This window comes from Chelonoidis abingdonii, chromosome 2, assembly GCF_003597395.2.
Source record: "Chelonoidis abingdonii isolate Lonesome George chromosome 2, CheloAbing_2.0, whole genome shotgun sequence".
NCBI classification, from domain to species: Eukaryota; Metazoa; Chordata; order Testudines; family Testudinidae; genus Chelonoidis; species Chelonoidis abingdonii.
The window spans coordinates 264,708,398-264,726,141 of record NC_133770.1 but is presented as its reverse complement, the minus strand read 5'-3'; the positions used below and the strand labels follow the sequence as shown (position 1 = coordinate 264,726,141).

The 17,744-nt window shown below is 43.3% G+C and overlaps 1 protein-coding gene across 26 annotated transcripts in view; it reads left to right on the top strand.

The window, feature by feature from the left end:
- Positions 1-465: 465 nt before the first annotated feature.
- UBR5 (ubiquitin protein ligase E3 component n-recognin 5) overlaps positions 466-17,744 on the top strand; it is a 152,771-nt gene continuing 135,492 nt past the window's right edge. For 12 of the 26 annotated variants that reach the window (XM_075063148.1, XM_075063147.1, XM_075063145.1 and 9 more), the window contains exon 1: positions 466-771. In XM_075063148.1, coding sequence (XP_074919249.1) covers positions 710-771 — 62 coding nt within the window. In that variant the 5' untranslated portion in view covers positions 466-709. The remainder of the gene's footprint in view (positions 772-17,744) is intronic. The other 14 variants (XM_075063154.1, XM_075063153.1, XM_075063150.1 and 11 more) reach the window with 3 other exon arrangements.

The window sequence follows — 17,744 nt, the reverse complement described above, 5'->3', positions numbered from 1 at the left end:
GACACGGGGGCCCCGAACCCCGACCTGTCTGTGCCGGTACCACCCTCCAGGCAGAACCGCAGCGGACCCAGCGCCCAGACACACCAGTCCAGGCCCGAGGGAGGGCCTCAAACTGCCGCCGTGAGCCGAGCGCGGGGAGTGGGCCTCCCTTCCACCACAGCGAGCCGAGCCGCCCGCTCCCCCGGCCAGGCTGCGACGCGCAGCCGCACCCTCAACCCCTCCCCAGCACCGGAACGGACACCGCGCCGCAACCCCACCCCCCACGGCTTCCCCCAGGAGCACGTGGTCTCTACGTACTTCACGTCCGACGTAGTCGCGCTTTACGGACTCGCTGGTCCAATCAGCTACGTCCTTACAGACACACCGGCCACGGGCCACCCACGCGCCAGTAAGCGCGCGCCTTGCATCGCGGTCGGTCAATCGGCGCCCCGCCCAGCCCGGCGCGGCGCAAGGAGGGGGAGGGAGAAGGGAGAAGGGGGCCGCTGGAAGTTAAGATGGCGGCGCGTGTGTGAGTGCGGCGCGGAGCGAGTCTCTTCCTGGCGCTGCTGTCGCGGGCCCCCGCACCCCGCTCCGCGTCGCGTCGTGTCGCTGTGGTGAGGGAAGGACTCTGCCTGCGGGTGCGAGTGCCCCCGCCGCCCCGGGGAGACGCCGAGCTCCCCCACCCCCATTGTGCGCCCGGCCTCTGCCTGCCTCTGGGGGGGAGCGAAACATGACATCGATCCACTTCGTGGTGCACCCGCTGCCGGGCACCGAGGATCAGCTCAATGACCGGTGAGGGGAGGCCCATGTGGCTGAGGGGGGACGCGGGACGGAGAGGGGAGGGGCGCGGCCCGGCCCCCGTGTGTGAGGGAGAGGCCGGGCCGAGCCCATGTGTCTGGCGGTCGGAGCGCGGCGTATGGCGGGGCTCCGGGGAGGGGAGGAAGCCTCGCCCTGTGGGTATCCGCGGGGCCGGTGAAGAGTTAACCCGCTTCTCAGCCCGGTGTCCGATGTATCAGAGGGCTGGGTCATCCCCTCCCCACCCCCAATAGCCAGTGGATGGTGTCCCCGCCCACTCTCTGTGCGGGGATGGTGAGGGGACGGGTCTAGCTGCACTATATACAGCGTGATCATTTCCTCATGGTCGCCGGGCACCGCAAACTTTGGGTACTGGGGGATCGTCACCTCTGCGAGTGAGTATCTCACTCTCTTCCCCGCCTCTCTCCACCCACCTTTCACTGGTCATGGGACACTGGGGTTGTACCAGGCTCCCCATGTGAGAAGTGAGTTATAATTACTCTTGGGCTGAGGAGGAGCAAATATTTGTCCATATAACTTAACGATGAATTGACAGACGATGCAGTTGGGAGGTACGGGGTGAAAATGATGGAACATACACAAGGATGGTGAGGGAAGTATAAAGTGAGATAAATATAAATGTCTGTACTAGGTTTTAGGCTTTTATTTTGAAAAGGGCTGTGCTATAAAGTGCTGATTGTGGGTGTCTCAGGCAGGGAAGAGAGACATGGAAACACATTGCATCTTTGAGTGTGATGTTTGGAAACTACTATTATATTTTAAATTACGGTGAGAAAAATGCAAGTTATGAAGAAACTAAAACAGGCCTGGGGAAGGAAGAAAACCTTTTATTTAAATTTCAAGATGTGTGAGACATCTTAGAATTCTCTGCTGCCTTTCTCTGTAATCATTATTAATAGTTTTCTGAAGCTAGTAAATTTCACAAATATAAAATAGAATCTGAATTGATAAATTCTCAATTTATATTACTTCCCTGTCAGATTGTTTGTGGTTAATAATAGAGAAGTCTTAGATTTAGTTATAGGGTGGAAATCCAAGTAATCTTTTTAATCAGGCCTTTGGATATGGACTTCCGGCCTTTACTGCTTCTCAGGTTTGAGCATAGATCTAGGCTGCTTCCATGATGATATCTCGCTGAGTAATTTGGAGTAGGGAAAGAGAGAGAGGGCTGAAATGCCTCTGTTAAACCACATTTGAGATTCAGGGGCTTAATGTTAATGTTGACAATGAGCAAAGTAAGACATTGTAAGGGTCATTTTTCACCCAAACTGCTTCATCTTTGACCTTAAACAGAGAGGAGAGATTTGTAGTGATAAAACGGGGCCATGACCTGAAGCCTGTCAGTTGGGTGTAACTTTTTTGGGGTGACCTGGTGACATATCTTACAGGACACTGTAATTTGGTTCCCAAAAGAGGTGACCTAACAACTGCTGGGAGATTGACCTCCTTCACAGTAAGGCTTTCATGTATGGCAGGGGTTCTCAAACTGGGGGGTTGGGACACCTCAGGGAGTCACAGGGTTATTACATGGGGGCTCGCGAGCTGTCAGCCTCCACCCCAAACCCTGTTTTGCCTCTAGCATTTATAATAGTGTTAAATATATTTTAAAGCTTTTAATTTATAAGGTGGGAGGTCACACTCAGGGGCTTGCTATGTGAAAGGGGTCACCAGTACAAAAGTTTGAGAACCACTGATGTATGGCATGTAGTTGCTTCCTACAAGAGGAGGAAAATGGTGAGCACTTAACGCTGTGCTGAGAGAGTTCCATTTCTTCACCTAAATTCTGGTTTATGAAGATTTTTGATCTTGAAAGAACCAACTTGTTTTTAAAAAATATGATGAGACCGTTATTCAGCATGTAATTACCCACATTGCTTCAAGTGTATTGAAGGAACGCTCCAGGTTTTTCTTTAACACATCACCTGTCTGGTTCATTGGCTTGAAAGCCTTACATTCAACTAACCTGCTAACTACTACTAACTAACTACTGTTTCTCAGTAATGCAGAAGTTTAGAACACCAAATCTGATCAATTCCAAAATAACAGGAAAAGTGCTAGGGGTCAAATGCCAGAATTCTAGTGATTTGGGGGAAAATGGGAAAAATAAAAGGGGAAAAATGGCACACATTTGGAGTCTCAGCTACCCAATTAGAAAAGCACCTCTGCAATTATTTCTGTATCAAACAACAGGTTGATGGCACCCATTAATGCCACCCAGCATAACAATATCCTAGGCTTATCTCTGTGTGTCCTCCCAGCAGAGTTTAACATCTTAATACCTTGAATGACTTTCCTCCCAGACAAGGAAAAATAACAGTGTGGGGGAATAGGAATGTGAGCACAGTCCCTGGGAGTAGGGTGAATAGGGGACACTGGAATGAGAGGGGGGAATACACAATCCCTTCTGGTGTGAAGTGTGGGGTACCCTGCTATGGTGGGAGAGGAGGAATGGGGAAAGCAGATGTGCACAGAGCCCCTTCTATGGGTGGTAGAATGGGGGATCCTGGACTGTGGGAGGATGAATGGGGAGGGCACACAGGACCCTCTGGTGTGGGGAGAACACAAAACCTCTGACATAGGAGGAAGAAGTAATGGGGGGGGCACAGAGAACTGACTGCTGGCCTTGGGAGAAGATTGAGGAGGTTGGTATGGGAAGATGGAGAATGGGAGGCACACAGACCCCTGGCAGGGAGGAGGTTGAGGGCCCCTGGTTGTAGTGGTAGAATAGGAGGGTACACAGAGTCCCAACATGAGAGAGGGGTTGGGGGAATTTGTGTGGAGCTGCTGAAAGAGATGGATGGCAGAATGGCACTCAGGGGCTTTGTGGCCTGGAATGAAGGAATTCAAGAAGCCCCTTGTATGTGCAAATGCAATAACCTTTGTCTACAAGTATTACAAAGTGTGTACCCCCCAGTTATCTGTACTGAATATGACCCTTCAGTCCTTCTAGCACTTCCTAAATTTATTTTACCGCAGCACCTGTCCTTAGACTTTTATTTGATGTATGAAGCTTCACAAAAATGTGATTATTAATATATAGAAAAAAGCTGTAGAAGTGCTATAAAGTAGTGACTTCTGTTGAATCAAGTGTCTTCTTGATCTGAGCAGAAAATCATAAGTATTCTCTTCACAAACATAATTTTACTAGAAATGTGTTAAATGTATATCAAACTTGTAACTCTGAATTCAAAGGGATTCATAAATAGGATTTGTGTAGTGGGTGTTATTCAAGAAAAGCCAATTCATTTTTGTTTATAGCAGTACTACTTACTGCTGTAATGTAATGCTATAACAGGGCCTAGATAGCATTATACTAGATTTCACACAAATATGCATTTAGAAATTCCTGTTGAGCTGTAAGATGCTTTTCCACATCTTTTTTCCATTTTACAGAGTTTGCTTTTCTTTTTCTTGACTTGCTATTCTTTCTACTATGAAAACTGTCAGCAGGCAAAGTCACTTTTCAGCATCCCTACTGCAGCTTCTAATTGCTTCTGGATCTGATTTTTGTGAGCAGAATTCTATTTTGACAGCCCACTGTATACCCTGTGCAAAAAAACCCCCTACGTTATGTTCTCCTGAAATCATAAATGGATGACTGTCAGCTGTTTAAATTTTATATTTGGGAAATATTTATCTGTTGAAGCATGAGGAATTTATATGTGTAACTCTCCTGCGAATCAAGATTTTGAATGGCCTCAGATCTTAAAATAAAGCATTTAACCAGTGTAAATTTAGAGCAGCAAGTATAATGTTTGAGAGGCAAAGTCAATTAAAAAAGCATAGTTCTCTGAAAATGTTTTACCTACCATTGTTACAAATAACACCTGAAATATGAAGAAAAATCCTTTTACTTTGCGAATCTGACTGCAGTTAGTGAATAATTGCACTAATTTTTCCCAACATAATTAGTTTCCCCTTTATCTGAGTAGGCATTTCACCCAATAACAGGGTAAGGGAAAACACCTTCTGAAGAAATGATTATAGAACTCACAAAAATTGGGAAGAGAACTTGAACAGTTGTAGTACCTGAAATTGATTTTTAATTTTCTTTTTCAAAATAACTGGAGTCCACCTTGATGGTGTCGCTTAGTACTGTCTCATAGAAGTTGAAGTATTGTTAAAATAACTTGTTCAGGGTATTCACTAGTTGTTTAGAAGCTATTTATTATGGAGAAGAAAAAGTACAAGATGGTGTTTAAAAGGAAGGCAATATGTGAGGTTGTATTAGGATTCATTTATTGAAATGGTTAACTGATTTGCTCACCCGTGTTTAGGATGAATTGAACTAATGAAGCTTCTCCATTGCGGTAGTGTATTTGTTAGAAAAATAGGTGACTTGGAGATTTTCCCAAACAATTTCTCCTCTGCAGACCAAATAGGAAAAATTAAAATTGGAGGTACAGTCTGCAACTTGATGATCTAGAAATCTTCTTTCTGCAGAGTACAGGTGACACAATAGTTTATGGCTTTAATTTTTAAAACAGAAGTGCCTAGCTACTGTGACAATTGGTAGTAAAGATATTAATATACTTAGGTTAAACTGTGCCCTTTACTTTGTAAGGTTTTAATGTGTGCAGGACTGAAGACCATGGGTGCAGCGTGTACGTCATGGAGTATAGCTCCACAGGCACTCCTTCACTGATGCAGAAAGGGTATCTCTGGAGAGGCAGGGAACTGGTGGATCCATGACCTCTAATTAGCCTTTTTCCCATTGTAACTTTCTTGTGTAGACAAGACTACAAGATTTAGCTACAAGTAAGTGTGTTGGGATTTTGTTTTAAGGATTTAGTCTCTTAAATGCATATGGGATTAAAACTTAATCCAGAAGTTTTAATGGGAATGACATATCTGCCTCCTGTAATAAATTATGCTATAACATTGAGGGTCTACTGTATTTAAAAGATATGAACACCAGAGTTATGGATTTACTGGTTTGCAGGACACCCTGTGAAACTGGAAGTCCTCCATGAGGCAACAGCGCAGGCTGAAAAAAGCAATACTGTACTGCGTTGGGGCTTCAGCCACAGGAGAGTTGGAGCTGCAGCCATAGGGTGTGTGTTTGGGGTCAGGGCTACAGACAGAGTAGGGGCTCGGGGCTTCTGACCCTTGGGAGCAGTGGGGCTCAGGGCTTTAGACTGGGTGTGGAAGTGCTGGGTCTTGGAGCTTCAGCCCCAGCTCTGTTCCTGGCTTCACCCTGCTGGGGGTGCCAGGGCTCGGGGCTTCAGCCCCATGGCTCTGCTCCTGGTTTCAGTGAGGGGTTGGGGGAGACCAATGCAAGGGATGGATTGATTTTGTGTGTGTGGAGGGGTGCATGTTCGGGATCGGAACTTCAGCCCTGCAGCTCCACTCCTGGTTTCAGCTGGGGGTGTGTGTGTGTGTGGAGGGCTCTGGGAATCGGGGCTTTAGCTATGAGGGGAGTGCTGGTTTCAGCCCCAGCACTCCTCTCCTTTCCCCCATAGCTAACATCCCTCTGGTGCTGAAACTGGGAGCAGAACTGTGGGGCTGAAGCCCCAATCCCTGGTGCCCCCTCCCCTCCCCGAAACTGGGAGCAGAAGGCTGAAGCCCCGATCTCAGTGCCCTCTGCAGGACTGAAACTAGAATGTAGCCACAGGTGGGCTCCTGCCCTAGGTCTAAAGCGCTGGTGCTCCAACGCTCTCCCCAGGATCTAAAACCCGGGAGTCCTGGTGGCGCCTAGGGTCAGAAGCCCTGACCCCACCCTTTGCCTGCAGCTGCAGCCCCAACTCCTCTGCTAAAGTCTGTAATGTCTTTTTCAGAGTTACAGACCATTTCAGAGTTATGGACAACCTCCATTCCTGAGGTGTCTGTAACTCTGAGGTTTTACTTATCTATCTATTGTCTTGAGGAAAGTATCAGTATCTGGAAAGCTTTGTCTTGGAACAATCCCTTCCTTTAAAAAAACAAATTAGAAATTTATGTTTAAAACTCACCCTAATGCTGCTGTTAGAAGATCAAGGATGTTGATTTCTTACTGACAGCTGTATGTTGTGAAAGCTAATCAATACAGTGTGATGTGGGATGATAAACTTTTATTTACAATGCTTCATACACATTTTTAGGTATTGTCCATTGATTGTAGCTTGTGTTTCTAAGCAGTAAACAATAAAACATGTATGACCCTGTCTGTAACAGACCCAAGTTTGTGTGTAATTGATTATATAAGGATTAATTTAATACTAATAGCTTTGTTTCCAGAAAGTGATTTTCGCATACTTGTAGAATTTTTTCCTTTACCGGTCTTTGTTGCCCAAATCCACTATTTTTATCCCAAAAGGTTTAACAGTACTTAATTACAAACAACTGCGTAATAAAACTGTTTTGAAGATGAGATATAATTCTTGAAACTCTGTAATGGTTTGTAGAAGGAATTCTCAAGCTCGTTCATAGGGTAAATTGTGTTTTAATAGAGATACTCATGTTGATCATCTCATCCATTCATGATTACACAAAATCTCTGTGGCAACTATAGCAATTCCTGACGTAGAACATACTCAGTATATTTGTAGTTGTCCCTAATGCAATTTAAGAGGTGGAGACAAGAAGCTATATGACTACCAGCACTTCAGACTGCTAGTGGTCTGCATGCAGCAGTATGAGAACCTTTGCGTTATAGAGCCCTTTCTGTACCAGCTGAGATCTTTGGTCTGTGCAGCACAGTATCTTGTCTATGACAGTGGCCAGACAGTACCAGATACTCCGGAAGAAAGTTACAAGAATCTCTATAATGTACAGTTGTGGAATAGCCTGCCAATAGGAGAAGTTTTGTCCAAACTCCAAGCTGTTAGTGCAGCAGTTTTTAACATTTTTTCATTTGTGGACCCCTACAAAATGTTGAATTAGGTGCTGGACCTCTTTGGAAATCTTACGCATAGAGGTCCGTGGACCACAGGTTGAACTCCGTTATTGACTTATGCACTAATGGATTAAGGCTTATGTTCTTTTTATTTCAGTTTTTTGTTTTAAGGATAAGTCATGTAGCAGGTTCACCAACTTCTTGGTTTTAGCTATTATTGGCTATACTCTTGACAGAATCCACTGTAGTGAAAATATTCAGAAAGCTCTGTGTTCACTTTCTTTAGTTTTGTACTCACAAAATTTACTATGTAAAGGACTTGTGCAGAAGCTCAGGGATTGTCTACACTTACATTTAATAGCATTCTAACTTGCTGGTTCGGGTGTGTGTGTGAAAAATCACCCCCTCCCCCAAGCGCAGCAAGAATGCTAGTGTGGACAGGCTCTGAGTGCTGGGCTCAGAGCTATTCCTCTTGTGGAGGTGGATTACAGTCACGTGTGACCATACTCTCACTTCAAAGCGCTGCCGCAGAAGTGCTCCAGCGGCAGTGCTTTGGAGTTTCTAGTGTAGATGTAGCCTCAGACTACACACACACACAAAAAGAAACCTTTGAGTTGACACTTGTCCGTGGACAACTTGATTCTCTAGTTTGATTGTCAAATAAATATAGTTGATGCAACTTTTCTGCAGTCATGTTAGCATTTCGGTTGTTAACGATTTTTTTTAAAGTGAAGTTGCATTGTATTGTATCTCCTTCAAGGACAAACTTCTGGTCTGATGTTCATATACAAACTGTAAATTCTTTTTCTGGGTGGCATCTCAGAACTGAGATTGAAAATGGGAATTAGGGTTTGGGGGGAGAAGGCCTCTTCTTAAATGTCAGTAGTAATAGATTCTACTCAGCCACTGCACCCCAGACTTGACTTTGAGGACAGCACATGCATAATTGGCCATGCATACTTTTCCTAAAGTGTGGTCTAAGGTGCAAGTGGCTGAGTAGAGCTGGAGGAAGAATTTATCAGGGTAGCAGACTGGTCACACACATTCTCCAATCCCTCGTCCTCCCTCCCCTCCACCCTTCAATTTTAGGATTGCTTTTGGGATCAGACTTTGTTTACTATTCTTGCTAGATTAGCCCAGTGGATTGAGATTATATTTGCCACATATTGAGGACAGATATGTAAATCAGACAAATACTCAGTTTTTGATCATATACAGAGGTAGGATTTTTGTGACTAGTAAAGATATTTTTGCAATGTTTTAATTCATTGTAAAACTTAAACCAACTAATAACATATACCAATGTGGTTAGTTTCAACATACTAAGTGTATAGTCATATGTTAAAATAATTCCTGATGACAGTTGCTTTAGCTGCCATGCTTAATGAATTTGTAATATGATAAAGTTGGTGCCATAAATCCACAAGGTAGGCTTAAACCAGATTTTGTGTGTGATCAGATAGTCTTTCTAGATATTAAGAACATTTAGAGGGATATAGAATATACAAAAATGAATTTTTTTACATAAATATAAATTATACATTGCTTCACCCCAAACAATATACCAAATACTACAGTTTTCCAGTATGTTGCAGCTATACTTATTTTTATAAGTGACTTCATAATTATAATATTGTCTTAAAATGTAGCATATGTGTTAGATATCAACCAGAGATGAGGGTTCAGGATAATTGACAGAATGCTCATTTTTTATAGTGGTTGCACTTGTAGCATCCTTGGTAGTTAAGTTTGTGAAACATTCCTGTTATAGCCTATTCTTACCACCCCACCACATATCAGCCCTACAGCCTCCTTGCCCCTTAGAATGGTTTTTAAATTGCACTGAATTTTTTTAAAAACCGTGCCAGAGACTCCATGAAGTCTCTATTGCAAGAAACTTTTTACATGGAAGGCACTCAGGCTGAGAACCTCAAAGGGATTTAGACACCAAACTCCCATGGACTTTAGGGGAAGTTCAGAGTCTAAATACCTGTGAGGATCTGGGTATCAGATACTATGGTGGTGGGCAGTAATATAAAATGTAGGTAGGTAGAATGAGTAGGTTGCGGACTGTCTGGGGACAAGAAGATGGAAGTTATGAGGCAACAAACAACTTAGGCAAGACTGCCTTTTAACAAGTTTGAGAGGTGTGCAGTTGAAATTGTGCATGTATTTGTATTGTATCTAACCTGGAGCAATACCGCTCTCAAATGAAGAGTCTGTATGGTCACTAAGCAGTTTTGAAATAATTTATTAAAGCAATGGCCCACCTGCATACCAAGTATCCACCTTCCAACTTTAACCTCCCCCCTTTTTTTTTGCAGAACCTTTTAAGCAGAAGAAATATTTTACCTGCACCATCCCACTGATTCAAAAGACAGATAAGATTTTGTTCAAACTGTTATGCACAAAAAACCTACTTTCTGAGACAAACATGGAAAATTTCTGGAAACTATGAATGTGAGAAGCACCTCCATTCATAATGATTGTTTTAAACTGGTAATTTGTAAGCTCATACAAGAACATAGATAGATAAATGTGTAGTTGGCTTTATCAGTATTTGCACATTTTGAATTGTAAGACAACTAGGTCCTGTATGTGGCAGGATGATGTCTGTTACATGTTTGAAATGCTGATCTATAAAGACACAATCAAAAAGTGGGGAAGGAGATGCGAGATACAAGCATAATGCTCAGGAAGGTGATTAGCTATTCCAAAACAAAATCAAGGTTTGAAGGATTGTTCATTTAATCTTGAAGTTTTTCTCATTTTTGCTCTTTTGAATGGCTTCTGTGTGAAAACCACAAGTTATAGACACTTAAACCACATAGGATATGACATTTACCTTCAAAAGAAGTGACGCTAAAGATTTATAACACAGTTCGAAAAATGTTGCTGAAGAGCGAAATCAGTTTACTCAAAGTCCATACTACAAATGCACCTCCAATCCATCTGAGATTCAAACATAGCATTTGTTGAGGAAGTTGAGGCTTATTAAGATGCAATTCCTGAATCCTGACCAGCCCAATCTTTTGTATCATCCATCTTTAGCTAATGTTTACTAAGGTCCTGATGCTGCAGTTAGATGTACGTAAGTTCAAAAAACTGCTTGTTTGGAATCTAATTGCAGAGCAGGGCTTAAATATCGAACTTGCCTTTACCATGCCTGTTGAGAAATATAAGTCTTCTGGCAAAGCAGAACTGGCTCAATTCTGCATTTCATTCTGTTGCTGCTGGTCCCCGTTTGCCAAGGGAACTTTCCTACTGATGCATGAGAGAGTGCCCCCCTCCCCCTTCCCCTGACAAGTTTTGATAATTAAATCTTAAGACATGACTGGCTGTACATCTTAGGTGTGTTAGGGCTTGAGATAAAAATGCTTCAAATGCAAACAGTTTGTGCATTTGTCAGCACTACTACACAATTAATCTTATTGCAGTTACAAAATGGGCCTTTGATTACGATAGTGGTATATTTTGCATGCATTGTCTTTCTCTGTACTTATTAATTTGATCAATGTGAATTGGGACAAGAATGTTACCCCCAAAACCCCACCAAAACGATGTTGTAAAATTGCTCCTAACGATTTCTTTGTGGATTTAAAAATAACTTGAGGAAATTAATTACATTAGTATGTTTGTTTTTTCCAGGTTTTCGATTCAGACTTTCCCCTGTACCTATTGCCCCAGCTCCCTTCTCCTGTCAGAAATGGTCTTTCCAAAGTGTCTTCTGCTCCTCCTCCTCCTCCAGTTGGTTTTCTCATTTCATTTTTGTATTTTTGAAAAATGTTTTAAATTGGGAATAGTTTAATGCTCCCAAATGCCTTTTTAATTTTATTTTTTTAAAAAAGGCTGGTCAGACTGTAGGAGGAGTACAGTGAGAACCTGAAACTGCAAGTTTTAAAAGACAACTGCAATTAATTTGTTGTAAAACCATACATAGCTAAAATGGTTTTACTAAAGAATACCAGTTACAAAGGGAGTTTTCAAAATGTTTTGCTGTTTTTAATACCTCTTTGCTGAGTCGTCAGAAGCAATCACAATCACTACTGTTTGATTGCTGCTACCGGTATGACATTCAGTTTTGCTGATTTAGTTTATGACAATAGAAGTGTAACTTAGCAGATGAAAGCATGAAGGTGGGAGACTTCATAGTTTCTCAGGTTTATCTTTTAATACAAAATATTGTGTAGAAAAACACACATGCACAAACTATTTGCTGCTCTTTACTCAAAGTAGCCAGTACCAGCCACAGCCAAAGATGTGGGTAATTTAGAGTCATTATTACTGTATTACAGTAGTGCTTTAATGTATAACAGACATCTTCCCAGGACAGTAGCCTCCCCTCCAAATGGGAATCAGCAGTAATAGCCAGGAGGTTCCTGCATTGCCTCTTGACATCATTCACTCAGCTCAAACTTAGGCCACATCTAGACTATGCGCCGTATCGGCGCGTTAAAATCGATTGCTCGGGGATCGATATATCACGTCTAATCTAGATGGGATATATCGATCCCTGAGCGCACTTATATCGATTCCGTAACTCCACCAACCCCAACGGAGTTCCGGAATCGACATGGCGAGCCGCAGACATCGATCCCGCGTGGTGAGGACGAGTGAGTAAATCGATTTTAGATATTCGACTTCAGCTACGTTATTCACGTAGCTGAAATTGCGTATCTAAAATCGATTTTACCCCGTAGTGTAGAGCAACCCTTAGATTCTGGATTTCTTTTTTCATGTGCTATATTGCTAGTAGTTGTTGGCCCCTTCATCTTGAACCTCTCCCACTGTAGCATCTCTTCATCTGCCTAATCTAATTCTCCCTGCTTATTATTTTGCTTACCATCTTCTCTCTTTCCCCTCAGGTTCCCTTGCACTTTATCTACTGCTGCTTGAACAGTTCTTTCCTATCCCACCTTCTTTCCCCAACTAGCCCCTGGAATGAAACATGTTTTTCCTATCCATCTGGAATGAAACTCTCTCAAAATCTCCTTTAAACCTAAAATGAGGTCCTTGTCATAAAAATAGATGACAAAAAGATAAAATGTCGAGGAGAAGGATGTAGCATCTAAATAAAATCATCAGAGTGATAGCAGGTTCAAGTCTTTGTTCAGTTTATTTTATATATATGTAAAAATAAACTTACAAGACTTATGGCTGGGATAGCTCAGTGGTTTGAGCATTGTCCTGCTAAACCCAGGGTTGTGAGTTCAGTCCTTGAGGGGGCCATTTGGGGATTGATCCTGCTTTGAGCAGGGGGTTGGACTAGATGATCTCCTGAGGTCCCTTCCAACCCTAATAATCTATGATTCTATGACTACTTATATGCTGTATCCCTTTTACCCACATTTTATATCTCTTGTCTTTTTGTAAGTTCTTTGAGACTGAATTGTTTTTCTGTATGTTTCTACAAACACTTAGTGCAATGAGGCCCTAATGCTGGTTGGGAGCTATCACAGACTAAACAAATAATTTAACTGGAGTTTAATATTAAACTCCCCCCCCTTGCAGTTTGACGCTACTTAATATGTACAAATAAGCGTGTTGCAGTAATTTTTCTAATAACTTATTTTAAGACCATCATCAAAATGCTTAGCCACCTTAATGCATTTACCTGAGTGGCACTTCGTTGATCAGAAGCTATTGGCCTCATTCTGCCACCACTGAAGTCAATGAGTTTTGCTATTTATTTAGGTACACGGAGGATCTGGCCACATAAACAGGTAAAATGAAGATTTCCTACAAATTATTTAAAAATTGTTCAATATTTACAACTAGATTAAATATTAAATCAGTCTTCATAGGTAACATGCAAAAAGGGGGGGGGTGAGATGATCCCAAAGAAATTTTGTGCTTTTTAAAAAAAAAAAAAAAGGGGGGGGGGGGGGAGAATTGGCTTCTGTATTTTGTGTAAAGTTCCTGAAAACTTGACCCCAAAACCTACTTGTTTTTCTATTGACATACCAAAAATATCAAGTGTCTGCTCCCCTAATTTTGCTGCACTTATAGGTCTGAAATGTGGATTATGAGCTTTCTCATTCTTAATATTCAGGGGTTGAAGATGTCAAATCTTTGAAACTTTTCTCTAATGTTTAACTGTTATCCACACACAACGTGGTTTAAACATGCCAAATAAAAATAGCTTCCCCTCTCAGATTTCATTTATATTGTGTCTGATTTCTTCTTCATAACAATTGCCTGTCGAGTCTTCCAGGTTAAAGAAGGTAGACAAAAATCTGAATTTCTAATGGAAAAAAATTACTCCTCCCCAAATTTTAGGCTTCCTTTAGGCTGCGTAAAGAAGCAAAGTATTGAGACACTTTCTTCCACCTCTACTATTCCTGGTCAACCTTTTAAAAAGTACCTTTTTTTTTTTTTTTTTTTTAATTCAGTGGTATAATGGCAGAGGGTTTTTTTTAGAGGCTCTCTCTTCCTTCCTTCCTACTGGACACACAGTGGTCCATCTTATTTGTATATTTTTTTCCTTTTGTGAAAATAGATTACTTGTATAGCATTTCACAGGCTTCGCTGTCACGACTGTTTCACCCACTTCTGAAATGTGCTCCTCTGTTGGATAGAACTCTGGAGCTATTTAACAGTATATAGAAATGTTGCAAGCCATTTTAAGATATCTCATACCGTATGTTATTACGGGGGGGCAAATAGACAGCAAGAATGTAATGTGATTCAGAGCAGTCCCACTCCTGCAAAAAGGTATTATTCCCAGGAGTGGCCAGTTCCTCCATTTTTAATATCTGCTGAAAAACTGCACCACTGTGCAGGGCCAGTGGTTTAGTCAAAACAGGGTCAGGCAGCTTATATCTGACAAGATTGCTACTCTAAATAGTATGGCTTCAGGCACAATATGAAGCAAGAGCTATATAGTATGATGCTTAATGAGTTTCTCGGCATAAAACCAAAAGGCTGGATAGACTGGAAGTGCCTGGAAATTTTGTGGCTGCTGTACTGGTAGATGGAGGAGGGAAATAATCAGTTTTTGGGAAATGCAGGCAAAGTGGTACGGTGACCTATCCATCCCACAGGCTGACTGGCTTTTCAGTTTTGAGTTATTCAGCCTGAAATCCCACTTCTCATAAAAGTATGGCTGCTTGTTTTTCTGGCCCAGCACTGTCTCATAAACAATTTTTTCCCCCTCTGTTTCCCTTCTAAAACAAGGTTGCAATATCTGATGATAGACAAAAACTGAAAATGATTTTTGTTCTTTAAAAATTCTATATTTAGATGATGAAGTTTTACCGTTAGCCATTGAAAGAGACTTTAATTATACAAGCAAGGCACTATGTAGTCTGTAGCTTCCTGAATGCACATTATGCAACAAATCTCTCTCTAATTCCTGCAGCATAACAATACTGGCTGTTCTATTGCGGCTGCATTTTAAAGCAAACTAAAAATGCGAGACTTATTGATTTTATTTTCAAATGTAATACTGCAGTTAGAATAATGTTCCGTAGGTTTAATTTGATAAATTTAACTTTGGAATGTTGTTAACATTTATCACCTATGTGCTGCTGTATTTTGTATTGACAATTGCATTATTGTATTTTTAAGTTGGGAAGACTAGAGGCTTTTGCACCTGCTTTCAGTGGAGTTGAGGAGTTAATTTTGGATTTGGACAATTTTGCTCATCTGAAAAATGAACTGACTTTTAGTCTTATACTATTTCAGAACATACCTTTTAAGATAATATTGTTGGATTGGATTATGGTTGTGTATTGACCTGTATAACTGATCCAGAGGAGAACGTGATGTCTCCCATTTAATGATTGTATATAGGCTGCTGTTCTGTCTCCCTAGCCCTGGAATGATTAAGTGCCATGCCCAGGGTCTGTTCAGTCCCTTTCTTTAGGCACCATTTATTGATTTCACTGACAATCTTTAGCACACACCAAAAATAAAATAGTTCAACATAAATCCAACAGCTGCCTTTCCCCTGACCCCAGAGGCTTTCTTTCCAGAGCTTCCCTATTCCTGGCCGCACTTTCCGAGGCCTCCTATGGAGCATCTGCATGGCAATCCACCTTCTCCAGGGCCTCCCCCTGGAGCTGGCCTGCTTTCTATGGGTCCCCCATCTCAGAGTTTGTCTACACTACTGCATGGAGTTGATCTAAGATGCGCAACTTCAGCTAAATGAATAGCATAGCTGAAGTCAACGTACTTGGATCTTCTTATGCGGTGTCTTCACTGCGGTAAGTCGACAGCTGACGCTCTCTCGTTGACTCCGCTTGTACTTCTCGTTCTGGTGGAGTACCGGAGTCGACTGGAGAGGGCTCAGCGGTCGATTATCGCATCTATACTAGTCACGCTATATCGACCCCTGCTGGATCAATCACTGCCCGCCTATCCGGTGGGTAGTATAGACAAGCCCTGAGAGTGAGCACTTTCAGCCTTTTATGCAGGCCTGCAAAACTTTGTAAAGTGGCGAGGGCGATATTACTCCAAAGAAAACAGCTGAGGGCTGAAACCCCTGCGGCCCTGCCGAACCCCCCACCCCGCGCCGCTGAAACACCCCCCCCCCCCACCCCAACACGCGCTGCGAAAACAAACTCCTTCGCATAGCCCACCAAAGTCTCAGAATTAAAACTCACATACTCGCAGAAACAGCTGTATGACCCATCGAAATGTTCACATTGCTTATCACACCCGAGACGAGTGCCTAACCTCAGCTCACAGGTATTCCAATTAGGTAAGACGTGGGACAAAAAGCCTCTGTTATCTGCCTATGATAGTGACAAAGCAAGAATCATCATTAAAATAATCGCCGACCACTAGGCCCTAAGTTGCATATGGGTGTGGCCCATCTGTGGAGATGATAGAAGTGATCTAACGTGGTAGCAGCTCGGGCGAGTCAGAAGCGAAACAGCCATCGTCCTAGAGCAGCCTTGAGCCCCACACGTCGCGTAGCTAGGTTGGCATTTGAGTCACGATCGCAACGAAGCTAGTAGAAATAGAAGATCAATCAACTAAACACACTCTTCCCCCGTCCTCCGCTGTCAGCACCAGCTTCCGCACCACAACAGCCATCATTTCGCTCTTCGTCACCAGCCCTTGCCCCATCAACTAGAGCTGGCGTGAGGCGCACGCAGTGGCCGTCGAGCCTGCCCACGTGCTTACCACATGCACCATGAGGTCCCTGAAGCACGCTCCGACCCTACCCGCTTGCCTTCCTAAGCTAAACACAACAACATCGCAACCAGGAATCACGTCTCTCCCCATTTGCTTCAGTCGGTTCCGCAAGCCCTCTTCGCACTCAGTCTCCGCTATAGCTCTACAGCAGTCGCGACGCCACTGCCTGCCAAACCTCTACTACCGCGAGTCCACGACTCACAGGGCCCTCGGTCCTGCAGCCTGTTCGGCCACGCTGTCCAATAATCCATGATGCCTAAGACACAACGGGACCACGGGTTCACTCGAGCGCATGCACGACGATCGATGAGGAGCGAGAGGTACGAGCGCAAACGTTGACATGCGGCACACCCTTCAATTGTGCACCTGGACCATCCAACCTCCACACATATTACTGTTGAACTGCTTGCGGACGCCAAGCGTACAACTAGGCCGTCACTACCACACTCCTCTCTCTATCAATATAGCAGCTGGACTTGTCCCATCTGCTACATCACGAACAACTCGTAGCGCGGAGGAGCGCACACGGGCAGACACTATAGAGGTACTATCTCTCACTACTGCGACGCAGCACGCTGCTACGATTGAACACACACCCCAACACAAGAACGGCGTACGTAAACGGTGGCCTCTGCGCATCGTAGCTCCCACCGAACCATCCACCGAACCAGCAGTAAGCTGGAACTTTGCTCCGCAAATCACAACCTCCGCCGTCCTATGGCTGACAGTCTGGTCGGCCCCCAGGCACGGCACGATGCCGCTGCAATTGGCCCACTATCAACAAGCACTGGGGAACGCTGCAGAGGCGTCAGCAATGATATCCGGAGAAGCTAAATGGACATCAAGGACTAGCAGAAAAGCATACTACAAGCTGACTGTTCAACCACCGATATGCACAAAGCTCCTTACCCTAAAACACAGCTAGCCAAAGCAGGGCCAGTTTGCGCGAGGCTCAGAACACAGAAACAAACTTTAAAAAACCACAAGAAGC